This window comes from Lipotes vexillifer, unplaced genomic scaffold (assembly GCF_000442215.2).
Source record: "Lipotes vexillifer unplaced genomic scaffold, Lipotes_vexillifer_v1.1 scaffold24, whole genome shotgun sequence".
Classification (NCBI taxonomy): domain Eukaryota; kingdom Metazoa; phylum Chordata; class Mammalia; order Artiodactyla; family Lipotidae; genus Lipotes; species Lipotes vexillifer.
The window spans coordinates 1,487,605-1,501,384 of NW_006782914.1; the positions used below are offsets into that span (position 1 = coordinate 1,487,605).

The 13,780-nt window shown below is 38.0% G+C and overlaps 1 protein-coding gene across 1 annotated transcript in view; it reads left to right on the forward strand.

Moving 5' to 3' along the window:
* ATP8B4 (ATPase phospholipid transporting 8B4 (putative)) overlaps nucleotides 1–13,780 on the forward strand; it is a 246,299-nt gene that overhangs the window by 171,059 nt on the left and 61,460 nt on the right. The window contains 4 exon segments of the mRNA XM_007455539.1: nucleotides 5,776–5,891; nucleotides 9,237–9,401; nucleotides 10,399–10,510; nucleotides 12,252–12,357. Of these exon segments, the coding sequence (XP_007455601.1) occupies nucleotides 5,776–5,891; nucleotides 9,237–9,401; nucleotides 10,399–10,510; nucleotides 12,252–12,357 (499 nt within the window).

Genomic DNA, 13,780 nt, shown 5'->3' on the forward strand with positions numbered 1-13,780 from the left:
CAGCAGGAACTATCTTCTATTTACAGCTTCAGGGGAAGTGCTATTGATGTTGGGTTGGCCCAGAACTGGTTTCTCTTTGCTCTGAGGGTGTTGACAAAACCTAAGATTGCTACACAGGGAAACTTTCAGCTTTTCCCCAGTGTTGGTCACCATTACAGGCTATGGGGAAATCACAGCCTAACCACAAATATCGGATGTTTGCCTTAATGGATCCCATATGAAGAAAGGTAATGTTCCACCACAGAATGCATGGAGGCTTCGTCTTTATTTCATTTCTGTTTGTTTTTTAATCAGGAGGAATTTGAAAGAGAGACTCCACGAGGGTAGACAAGTCTCTGTTTGATAACAAGGTGACAAACAGTGTTAGCCTCATGATTGTCACGGGGCTTGGTTGGGCAACATCCCATCCTGAAGGCTCAGACATCTGTTGCTGCTGCAGCTGTTTCTCCTCCTCCCCCTCTTAGGTCTTCTCCTTCTTCGAGGTTTCCTTTTTTTGACAGTCATTCATTGAATCATGAATGTGTAGTTTAAGTACCAGTGGTACTTTCATTCTGGGGCAACAGCCCTGATTTAATCCAGAGGTATCTAAATAAAAATAGATTTCTATAAAGAATTTTGTCAGAAGGTATATAATATACTCTATTGATAAGCATGTAAATCTCAGTATGTAGTTTTGGAAGGATTAATACTACTAATTATGTAAATAAAAATACAGAGATAAAATTCAAGGGTAGTTATTAATAGGGGCAAGTGGCAGATAATTATTAAAGAAGTATAGATTACAATAGCTCCTTGTAAAGCCCTTACAAGATCTTTAGATAAAGGTTTCTTAACTCTAAACCTTTTAAGGATTATCAAAGTACAAATCACACTGACATGTGACAGGCATTTCTCTATGTGGATGTATGAACATCCACCCAACTGAGATATAACAAAGTGGAATTATTCATCACCCTTCACAGTGTTGCTATTGTATTTACCCTTACAGCATAAACCTGGAACCATTTCCGACTTTTTTCTTTCCTTTGTATCACAAAGGCATAGCTGCTGCTTTCAACAAATTTTACATAATTATAATTCAACTCAATCAAGCAAATATTTATTAAGTACCTACCATGTTCCAGGAACTTGAAGCTAAAGGAGAATGTGAAATTGAAAAATGTATTTTGTGGTTGCATCCAGGAGAAAATGGTGAAGCAGGATAGGAAATAGGCTAAAAAGGGGCCTGATGATCCTTGTTTATGACATGTGTAAGAGTCCAAACTTGATCTAAGGGCAGAAGAAAGCCATTGCGGGATTCTAAGCAGTAGTGTGAAGATGACTCTGGCTGTATTGCAGAAGAGTTTAGAGGGAACGAGTAAAACCGTTTAGGTTAATGTGATAATCTAGGCAAGAGAGAAGGTGTCAGAGAGAAGTTCTTGGCTTCGATTGGATGTATGGGTGGTGAAGGGGGAGGAGCTTTGAGTGATGGCCAGATACCTGATTTGGGAGACTAAGTGAATGCTGAAGCTGGTTATTATGTTTTTTTTAAGACTTTTTTTTTTTTAATGTGGACTATTTTTAAAGTCTTTATTGAAATTGTTTCAATATTACTTCTGTTTTATGTTTTAGTTTTTTTTATGGCCGTGAGGCATGTGGGATCTTAGCTCCCTGACCAGGGATCAAACTCACACCCCCTGTATTGGAAGGTGGAGTCTTAACCACTGGACCACCAGGGAAGTCCTGAAGCTGTTTATTAGGACTGGAGACATAGGAGGAGTAACTAGTCACTGGTGATAGATAACGTGTCCAGTTTGAGCTTGATGTGCTTGGGCACATCTAAGAGGAGATGTCCAGTTGGTAGTTGGAAGTACAGGCAGGGAGCGCTGGAAATGGATTTAGGCAGGAGATACACATTTGAGAGCAATCATCCTGTCAATGAAAACTGAAGCCATAAAAAGAATGTGACTGCCCAATGAGAGTGTGAAGGATGGGAGGAAAAGTCAATCCTGGGTAAATCTCTGAAGAACACCAGTATTTAAAAGACAGGCAATGGAAGCAGATTCTATAACTAAAAATGTATGACCTTTGTCCAGGCTCTGCCCACATGTTATCTTGAACATTTAAAACTGCTATGTTATTTTTAATTTGTTTTTAAAAGCTAACTTCTGAAATGACTGAGATTTTATTAGCTTAGAGATTTCCTAGCAGAAGTGACTATAAGCCTTGAGTGAAAAGGGATATAAAACTTGCTGAGCTGCTAAAGGAAATGTTTAGTGAGTAAAATTAAACAGGATTCCATGAAATTGGGTTTACATAAACTCAGAATTTAAAGGGGCTAATGCTGGGTTAAGAGAAGGCAGCAGATATGGAAAATCTTTAACTCAGAAAATTGTAGAGCTAGAAAGACCTTAGAAGCTAGGTTGTTTAAACATCTCCTTTTCACAAGGAGAAACTGAGACAAAGAGATGGTGAGGAATTTGCACAAATCAAGATTGGTCTGTGATTTCCCTAGACCAGTGGTTCTCAATGAGTGGTCTGGGGAACCCTAGGAAAACTTGATAGTTTTTCAGAGGCTGCACAAGGACAAAAATATTTTCATAATAATACTACTATTATTTGTCTTTCAATTTTTTTTTCTCATGAATATATTGTGGAGGTTTACAAAAGCCACGTGACATGTGATAATACAACAGATTGAATGCAAAAGCAGATATGAGAATCCAACTGTCTTCTATTAAGCCAGATATTAAAGAGATCTGTAAGGGACTTCCCTGGTGGTCCAGTGGTTAAGACTCCACACTTCTAAAGCAGGGGGTGTGGGTTCAATCCCTGGTCTGGGAACTAAGAACCCACATGCCATGTGGCATGGCCAAAAAAATAAATAAATAAAATAAAGATATCTGTAACCATATGAAACAATGCTCCTCCACAAACTAAGTGTTTTTGTTTTGGAAAATATAGTTATTTTTCATAGAATTGTTATGTAAATATGTAATAGGTTTATTGTTATTATAATAATTATTCTTTTGGTAATATTATAATTAATGTCTTAAGACTATTGATACAATAAAATTTCTCAGTTTGAATTTCTAATGAGGTAAATATTGATAGATGGAACCTATATGGAGTCCTCATGAAGTTTTAAGAGTGTAAAGGGGTTCTGAGACCAAAAAGTTTGAGAACTGATATCCTACCTTGGACTATAAGAAATAAACAGTCATAGAGAAGTCATACTGGCAAACGTGGGATATATACACTTTGCCTTTATAGCTCTGGTAGTGGGAGGGAGAAAATATGGGGGAAATTATTAAATTGGATTGTTGTATAAGAAAAGAAAGAGACAGACTTTCCTAGGATTAAATGTTCTGGAAATTATAAAAGTTGACCATGGGTCTTAGAAGAGAAGACAAGCCCTAGACAAATCCCAGTAAAAAACATTTTCCAGGGTGCATTACATCTATTCAAGCTAGGAGGAAATTGGATTAGATTAAGTGTTGACTAAGGGTCATTAAAGATTAGAGGAAGTGAGAAAATCATAATTCAAAGAGTCATGTACCACAATATTCATTGCAGCTCTATTTGCAATAGCCAGGACATGGAAGCAACCTAAGTGTCCATCGACAGATGAATGGATAAAGAAGATGTGGCACATATATACAATGGACTATTACTCAGCCATAAAAAAAACCAAAATTGAGTTATTTGTAGTGAGTTGGATGGATTTAGACTCTGTCATACAGAGTGAAGTAAGTCAGAAAGAGAAAAACAAATACCATATGCTAACACATATATATATGGAATCTAAAAAAAAAATGGTTCTGAAGAACCTAAGGGCAGGACAGGAATAAAGACACAGACGTAGAGAATGAACTATGGACTTGAGGACACTGGGAGTGGGAAGGGTAAACTGGGAAGAAGTGAGAGAGTGGCATGGACATATATACGCCACCAAACGTAAAATAGATGGCTAGTGGGAAGCAGCCGCATAGCACAGGGAGATCAGCTCAGGGCTTTGTGACCACCTAGAGGGGTGGGATAGGGAGCGTGGGAGGGAGACGCGAGAGGGAGGAGATATGGGGATATATGTATATGTATATGTATAGCTGATTCACTTTGTTATAAAGCAGAAACTAACACACCATTGTAAAACAATTATACTCCAATAAAGATGTTAAAAAAAAAAGATTAGAGGAAGCAACCTAAGTGTCCCTCAACAAATGAATGGATAAAGAAGATGTGGTATATATCTTGTGGTATATACAATGGAATACTGCTCAGCCATAAAAAAGAATTAAATTTTGCCATTTGCAACCACATGGATGCACTTAGAAGGTATTATGCTAAGTGAAATAAGACAGAGAGAGAAAAACAAATACTGTATGATATCACTCATATGTGGAATCTTAAAAATACAACAAACTAGTGAATATAACAAAAAGAAGCAGACTCACAGATATAGAGAATAAACTAGTGGTTACCGGTGGGGAGAGGAAAGGGGGGAGGGGAAATTTAAGGGTGGGGATTAAGAGACACAAACTATTATGTATAAAATAAGCTACAAGCATATATTGTACAGCACAGGGAATATAGCCAATATTGTATAATAACTATAAATGGAGTATATCCTTTAAAAATTGTGAATCACTATTTTGTACACCTGTAACACATAATGTTGTATGTCAACTATACTTCAATTAAAGAAAAGATTAGAGGGAAAGGTAATTTATTGTACTGTGGTATTTATATTCCTTTAAATCAAGCTCTAAACTTTGTATCCTCTTAAACTAATAGTAGTCAATATTTATGTTCATCTGTTTTGAGGCATTCTATTTTTAGAGAAAAGGTATAATTGAGTGGAAAGCATGTAATAAACTTTGACTCGATGAAGCTTGTGAGGATCAGTGTTCAGACCATGAAGTTGTGACACAGGCAGTTGTCCTAGATTGTATCAGCCCTTCAGAAATAGTAGGGGAGAAATACATTGCTATGTCATTCATTCATTCAATAAATAATTAGGTGTCTGGTGTCTGCCAAGCTGTAACACCAAGCCTGCAAAGGTAGGCTTAAGGAAAGATTAGCTTAAAGAAAGATTTGTCTGACAGTAATATGTGCAACAGCCAGGGGAGGGCACAAGGAGTGGAGATGAGGGATTGGAGCCTACTCAAGGCTGTCATTCCCAAACCTGGGGGGCAGGTTAAAAACACAGCCCTACTAATACAGACTTCCAGTGGGAAGAAGATAGAAACTTTAATTTTGAAAGCCCCCTGTGAAGTGCGCTTGTAGCCAGGACTGTGACCCAATAATGAAAGGGCTTTTCCAAGGAGTAAAGGGGGTGAAGAAATATGTCAGCAAGGACTGCAAACTAATGCATAAACCATGGCTTTGAATGGCTAGAGTTCCATATGGAGATCATTTGGCATGACACTGATAGCTGATTCCTACAGTCAGTCTTGAATTTCACATTAGGAGACAGGCAAAAAAAGCTCTCAGTTCAGCTCAATAAAGAAGACTTAATTTAAATGTATCAGCCCTTCAGAAATAGTAGTCAAGGAAAATAACAAGGTTGTACACATCAGAATGAAAACACTTTTTCCTGTAGATAGAATATTTCTAAGTTAATAAAACAGGAGTAAAGCCAAGTGACTTGGGTAATGACCTTTTAACCAAAGGCGCTGAATACTTTATTACTGGCTAAAACATGCCCATTTCCAACTTGCCTGGCTAGAGCCCAGGGACAGTCAAGTTTTGATGGATTTCACTGAATATAATCTACTTTCCCAACTTTTTTTTCAGTTCGAAACCCAGAAGGACAGATAAAGCTTTATTCCAAAGGAGCAGACACTATTCTGTTTGAAAGACTTCATCCATCCAACGTAGACCTCCTGACCTTGACATCAGACCATCTCAGTGTAAGTGCCTCTGTCATAAGGTTAGCACGGTGGCCCTTTGGCTGCCTCCTATGGTTAGGTCTTATTTTTAAAATATCAGTTAAATGATCTGACTTCTGAAATAGAAAGCATGTGAAGAACGGCTCCACAGGAAACTGTGCCAGTGATTGTTTAGAAGCTGGCACGTGGACTTACCCCCTACCCTGCTGAGAGTGTGGTAGGTCTCACCGCAGGTGGATTAACACACAGCAGCTGAGAAATAGCCACCGAGTGTGGGCTCCTGAACTCTGGCCAGAAGACTCAAGACCCCAAGGGAAACCTGCTCTAACTTCCCTACAGCTGGGGACTTTTTCACCTGGGTGACTGGTCTGGTTTAGGGAAGAGGAACAGGAGGGTTGCTTTCCCTTGGGTTCTGATGTGTCTGGAACTAATGGAATCTCTTATGGTTACCTCCAGGGAATAGTTCAGCGTCCTGTTTATATGGTGAGGGGGAAATAATCTCTGTAGCCAACTTTCTCCTCTAAGGGTTCTTTTATTCAGGTCATAAATCATGTTGAGTCACTAGTGTTCCCTAGGTTGAAGTTACCAAATGCATACATCCTAAGACTATGCATAGTTTCTTTCCAAAAGCTTTGTAAAGGGAGCAGGGATGGTCTTTGGCACACCTTTTATTTATTTATTTATTTTTTTTGCAAAAGAGTAAGAGTCTATGAATTAATAAGAACATTATCTGATTTAAACCTGAGATTCAAGGCTCTATCTGTTTGAGCTTCTGTTTAACCCAATATGAAATTTAAGGGCAGTTGCTCAAAACTCTTATTTCCTCCTTGGTTTCTCTCCTTTAAAAAACTATTGAGGAGTGGGATAGGGAGGGTGGGAGGGAGACGCAAGAGGGAGGGGATATGGGGATATATGCATACATGTAGCTGATTCACTTTGTTATACAGCAGAAACTAACACAACTTTGTAAAGCAATTATACTCCAATAAAGATGTTAAAAAAAGATTAAAATTTTTTTTAAACTTCCCAAAAAAGAAAGAAAACAACTATTGAGAATTCATTTTCTTTGCCAAGCCCTATATTTAATATAAAACATTCCCTGAATCTTTAAACAAACAAACAAACAAATAAAAAAACTCTGGCTGACTTTAAGTTTAAAGAATGATGGTTTGGTAATATTGGTTACAAACATAGCTATTGTTTTTGTCTTTCCAATAGAGCATTCTTGATTTTCTTTTAATCTTTTCCAGAAGGCTAGCATGGTCTTTTTAAATTTTTTTTTTTATGGAAACAACATTGGAATCATAAGTATTTGATTTTGCCATTGCTCAAACACCAAGGCCCTGGATTTTCATACTAAAGTATGGGAAGCCAAATTTGATCTTTTTATATTTCTAGGCAAAAGATTTATTTTCCAGGTAGTATCAATTTGACTTGCTTTCGCTTCATTCACTTTATTCATTTTGACTTCTAAATTCTGTGGTTTTAAATTTATATTTAATTATTGATTTTTGAATTGTTTAATGATAGGAAATGACCTTGTTCAAATGTTCATTTAGAATTCAACTTGTGTTTCATGCACTAATTAAATAACTTAAATCGTCTGTCCCCTTTTGTAGTGTCATCTTAGAGTTGATTCACTTCTGTGCAGAACAAAGAGAAAGGCACTGTAATGCCCAGTGGGGTTGCAAGGGAGACACAAGAGGGAGGAGATATGGGGATATATGTATACATATAGCTGATTCACTTTGTTATACAGCAGAAACTAACACACCATTGTAAAGCAATTATACTCCAATAAAGATGTTAAAAAAAAAAAGTTAAAGTCAAAGAAGTGTTTGTGCAAATTAAGAGGACAAAAGATCCTTATAAAAGGCAGTAACTAGATTTTCAGATCAGTAGGGGACCCAGTGGTGGTCTTGGAGGAGGGCTTGTACAATGTGATTGCAATATCCAAAGTGCTACCAACTGCCTACGAGATAAATTTGGATAATTTTTCTCATGGTCTCTCTGGGCTAAACCACATCGCTGCAGTATGCACTGACTTTTCTTTCCATTTACCTAATTAGGGTGTGTCATGGTTTAATATATGCTTGATTGCAAACCTGTGTCTGTCTCATAAGCCAGAACACAACAGAGAAGACATACTCTGTGGCAATGCCCAAAGGAGCAGAAATGGTTATGAAAACGCTTACAGTGTGGAAGCTCATAAAATGACCACCGGAGGCCTAGGCAAAGTGGGAGGTTTTTAGCATTTCCCCAAGCACTCAACATATGTTTCTAGCTATTGCAGCTGTGTGAAACGCTTAGCAACTACCAGCCTCCTATTTTTATTTATTTATTTTCATGTTAGACGCATAAAGCACTAGAGGTATAATTTAAGATTGTTGGCTTCCTGAGACACTAAATGCAGACTATGATCCTTTGATAAATTTGACCTGTTATTAAATACGAACTCCATAGAAAATAGTTTCTAGAAAAATAATGATTTTTTTAAAAAACGAACTGGACTTGACTGTCTCTTTAAACTTTCAAACAGTTTTATTATTAAAATTAGGCTTTAATGTAGCAAAAAAAGATTTACAGAAGTTCTCGGATGAAAAGTAAAAGTCAGCCTCCATTTCTAGTACTACTTCCCAGAAGCGAACATTTACATTAAACTTTCCTGCCTTTCTCTCTCTCTCTTTTCCCCTAGAGCTATTATTATAACTTTAATTTATATCCTTAAATTTCTATCACCTGACATCTATTTATTCATCTATTATTGAATAGATGTATTTTATTATGGAAAATTTCAAACAGAAACACAAGTAGGACAGAGTTCATTTCAGATGTGGCTATATTATTAGGAGGAAGGTGACAAGATTTTGGTGAGATGTCATGCTGCAGCCCCTTGAGAGAGCCTCCTACCTTTGATTTGAGAGCTATGGCTCCTCTGAGGGTCCTTTCTTCTCCCCTAAAAGCCGAGGGCCATAGGCCTTGAAACAGTCTGGGTCCCTCACATTGCCAGCAGTGCTTCCTTCGGGCAGAGGATAGGTTAGAAACCAATATGTTGTTTCAAATGGTTATATCTCAAGTCATGAGCACCATTGATCACCTCTCAACTAGGACCCTTCAGAGGGCATTTCAGCAGTCTTAAGGGGGAATGTTAGGTCCCTTGAATGTTTCAACCCAAAAAAACACAAAATAAAAATATCATCTCCCCTTTCCAAGGGGATTAGAAAGTTGGAGGTCAGGATGACTAAGTAGTGCTCTTGAGATAAAATGAATTTGAGTGCAAAACTTCTTACCCATTATTGTCGTTGTTGTTTTATTGCTGTGATTATTGTTTTGGGATGGTTCCTAAGTCTCCGTCTGCCCTGGCAGGAATTTGCAGGAGAAGGCCTTCGAACCTTGGCCATCGCATACAGAGATCTGGATGACAAGTACTTCAAAGAGTGGCACAAGATGCTTGAAGATGCAAACGCTGCCGTAGATGAGAGGGATGAACGGATAGCAGGGCTGTATGAAGAAATCGAAAGGGATTTGATGGTATGAGTTTAGAAGCATGATGGTTTTTGTTTACAGAAGGGATAATATGTGTTTAGAGATCTAGCATGGGAATAATCCACTGGCTAAATCATCTTGCACACAGCAGATGTTACTCTTTCAAACAATGAATCATGCTTTATATGTTGACTTTGAGCTTGCCATATATGGCCAGAGGATTATTTCTATTAACAGTAGCTTATGCAATTGGAAGTCCCCCAAGAGTAGAAGGTAGTAGAGTCCCTATTCTTTGTCAGCCTCTGGTATATCATGTTTTGTTTGATGTTATGTGTGTGTGTGTGTGTGTGTGTGTGTGTTTTTTTCCTCCATGCTTTATAACCCACCTTTTTAGAGCAGGGAAACTTGCCATGAAGAATGGGGCTGTAGCTGTAAACCATCCTAGACCCATGAGATTCTGATGATATCTGTACTGTCCAGAGTGTGATATATTCTAGAAACCACTCTTCCCTGAGGCCCTAGTGGCCAGGATGCTTAGCTATTGTGAGGCATTAGGGAGCACACCTTGCTCATCTTTGGATGAAATGTTGCCCAAGAACCTTCACTTTTTAGTTTATGGCATCTGATGGTTTGTTAATTTAAGAGAATGGCTCTAGTTTTTTTGTGATCCTGACTCTGAGATGAGGGCTCTCCTTTGTACCCTTCCATGTTAATATAACTGGGGGATTCTTAAGTCCTTAGAAGTCCATATTATCATATTATCCTAATATGTTATCTGAGCATATCAGATCCCTCATGTAAATTCTAACTCCCAGGATCTCTGCGCTAATTGGAATGCCCATCAGTTGCCTTGATTAGGGAACCTCCTTCTAGGGTCCTTCCCAGCCCACCTCTATACATAATAGGATGCTTGTTATATCAGTGCATCATACTCTCCATCTTCAATTCATGTCCCTTGACCTCTAAACTCTGTGATTGAAAGCTGTGGATGTTATGGGTATTTTTTGCATGCATTAACGTGAGGTATTCTTTTTTAATGAAGCTACTAGGTGCAACTGCTGTAGAAGATAAGTTACAAGAGGGTGTTATTGAAACGGTTGCAAGCTTATCACTAGCCAATATTAAGATCTGGGTCCTAACAGGAGACAAACAAGGTAATTTGAAAATAGATGATGATGTTTTGACAAGGGGGCAATAATTTCTGTGGTAAAATTTTAATTAACCAGAAAGCTTAATTAAGGAGACATTTGCCCGGTCCTCCGCATAGGAAAGAGTTGAAAGACAAAAAGGAAAGCTCATATGTTGCAAGAATTTACTATCAAACTAACAAAATATCTTCTATAGTATACCCTGGGGCCAGTTGAGTTTCAGCTCAATTGCCTCTTAAAAATAATAGTTATACCCGTAGGCAACAATGGTATTAAAAATGTTGAACTATTGGTTTGTATGTGCACTGCTCCTGGTTAGGAGAGGGAGTGGCACAGCTCTGAAGCAGGACATTGGAGACCTCAGCATTACTTCTTTAGTTTCTTCATGGTAGGAAGGTTTGGGAATCTTAGAGGAGGGGTAGGCTTTGGAGAGGCTCAAGGAAGCAGCTGTTTATCAGCTGGTATGGAAATATTTTGGTATTTTAACAACTACCACAACTGTACCAGTGCAACCTGGCTGAATTCCAGGACTGCCCATGCAGTTGTACAAGGAGAGCTGACCCACTTTCAGGCATGACAATATGCCAAGTCATCAGAGAAAGAGTCATTATGTTCAGAATACTGTGTTTCCTAAGAAAGAAAAGGGGATCAATACATTTTGGATCTATTGTTAGCAGTGGTTAAAACAAAAATGATTTTCTGCTGGGCCGTCAGTGGACCAGAAATATTCAGTTAACTGGCACACACGTTTTTAAGATTCTATCTAACTTTTTTAGAACACTGGAGTATTTGCAGATATGATAAATCAGTTCTCTATATGTTTACTCAAATCACTGATTACAAAAAATAAGCCATAGAGAGTCGAGCTCTGTGTTGTGTTATTAGACTTCCTAGAGTTTGATGTTGATCAGTGGGTACAGCTGTTCAACTAGTTATGAATATCCACAAGTTTACTGTTTAGCTTTCATTTCTGTAGTTTCTACAAAGGACATTGTGAGGTTTTATCAATTGTCTTCCTTGACTTAGGACAAACCTAATGATTCTATAGAATTCGCTGAAGTCTAATGACTCAGTAAAATTAGAATCAGATGATTATATTGCAGATGAAAGGGGGTACTTAACTCTCCTAGGCTCCATTTCTACAAAATTAGAGGAAGGACTGGTCAATATCATGTAATACTCTAGTTATGTAGTAGCAGCAGTCCTGGTTTTTTTTGAGGTGATAACCAAATTCCAAATTTCTATTCACTTAATGGAAATATGGCAATGTTGCATGTGGAAGAACTAAAAAATTTTGTAAGATCATTTTTGCTGTTCATCTGAACATTTTGTGAGATATTTTTTCAATTTGTCTATTATATCAGATTGAATAATAGCTAAGTTTAGTATTTCAGCTCTCTAAAGGCAGTATTTGAGACTTCCGGTAAAATTTTTAAAATGTATACATTTTACTAATCACAAGATCTTGGGATATTTTCATGAGTACTCATTTTGGGAATCAAAAAGTTTTTTAAAAAACTAGATGAGAATGCTGAGGATTCACAGATGTTGCTATTTCTCCATGGATTTAACAAATCTTTGAATTTCTCCTTGGGCTTCTTGTATTTCGTCACTGATCATGCTCTCTTTGAAGTTAAGGAGGCCTCTAGGCTATAAGGAAATAGAGCAAGGGCCTCAAAACTTTTATGCAAAGGTACTTATGTTATTAAGTAATGTTCTAACTGAAGTTGGCTTTATTATGTGTCAGAAACTGCCATCAATATTGGCTATGCCTGCAACATGCTGACTGATGACATGAATGATGTGTTCATCATAGCAGGGAACACAGCTGTGGAGGTCAGAGAAGAACTCAGGTAAGTGCTAGAGGAAGGAGGAAGGAAGAGAGGGAGGGGGAGGGGAAAGGAAAATCTGATAGTTGAGAAAGAGGAAAATCCCCTTTGAAGAACATTTTAAAAGTCTGCCTAATATTTCCCCAGAACTTCAAAAAGTGCTGTCTTATAGCAATTTTTGCTTGCTGGCGCTCGTAGCATCTTCTCTAAACTCAGCCCACTCTGGGTCTGGCCAAATGGCTTAGAGGCCAACTGCTTTGCCGCTTTTGCTACAGTCTCGAGGGGCTAACACAGCCACCTCAGCACAGCACTGGGGCACGATGGGCTTCCTTCACGTGCCTCCATCATTTAACTTTTGTTTGAAAAGAAAGGAAGCCTTAACTGTCAGCACCCCAATTAATACTTATAGATGAAATCTCCCAACTGTTTTACATTGCCTTACTCACTGTAGAAAATGGCTGTATCATGCTGGTTAGAAGCTATGACTGGAGACTGCATATGTATTTGCCAGATCAAAGTTGGGAAATCTCATGATTACTGACATAATTTTATTATTATTATTTCTATAAGTTTAACAAGAGAGTCCATAGGGTCTATTGGGAAAATATTAACAATTTATTTAATAATTAATAGTAATTAAATTTTTTACCTCAAGAAAATCTTTTTCTTTAAATGACTTTTTGTTTTGGGGGGAATTTAACTCTTGCTGAAGGAGGTTAGATGTAAACAGATCAAGATTCTAACGAGCCTATTGCTAAATGCTTTGAGATAGTGCCTGGGACCCTATGGTAAGCAGTAGACATGTATTCTCTTGTTTCATTCTCAAAACAACCCAGTGGAAGGTGTTATCATTATCCTTGTTTTACAGATTAGGAAGTTGATACACACATAGGGTAAATAATGTGCCCAAAGTTTCACAGCCAGTCAGTGGTTCAGCTGGGGTTGAATCTAGGCAGTGTGGTCCCAGAGCCTGTGCACCCACTCACTTGTCACGTGTCTCTCTAAACACACCTTGGGTGTATTCTTACTCTCTTTAAATAGCTAATATAAAAAGTGCAGTCGTTGAGGCATATGGCTGCTTCACTTGAGGTCAGACACCATGTTAGCAGCTAGAGCAGAATGGATTTCAGGGAGAGACAGCAGGTGTAAGAGGAAGAGTACAGATTCTGTGTTAACTGGAGCCAAGTTGGAATCTTGTCTTCGTGCTCCTGGCTGGCTAAGTGACTTTTGAGATGCTATTCAACCTCTCTTTATTTGGTTTCCTCATTTGTAAAATGGGAAAACATACAAATACCTACCTTATAAATTATTTTATTTGGGGGATTAATATAAGAACATAAAGCTTTATGGCCATTCAATGAGCATCCTTCTTGCCTTCCCTCCTCTCTTTCCACTTCCTCCCTTCCTCTCGCCCTCTTTCTTCAGCCATTGTTCTCAATCTTTCCAC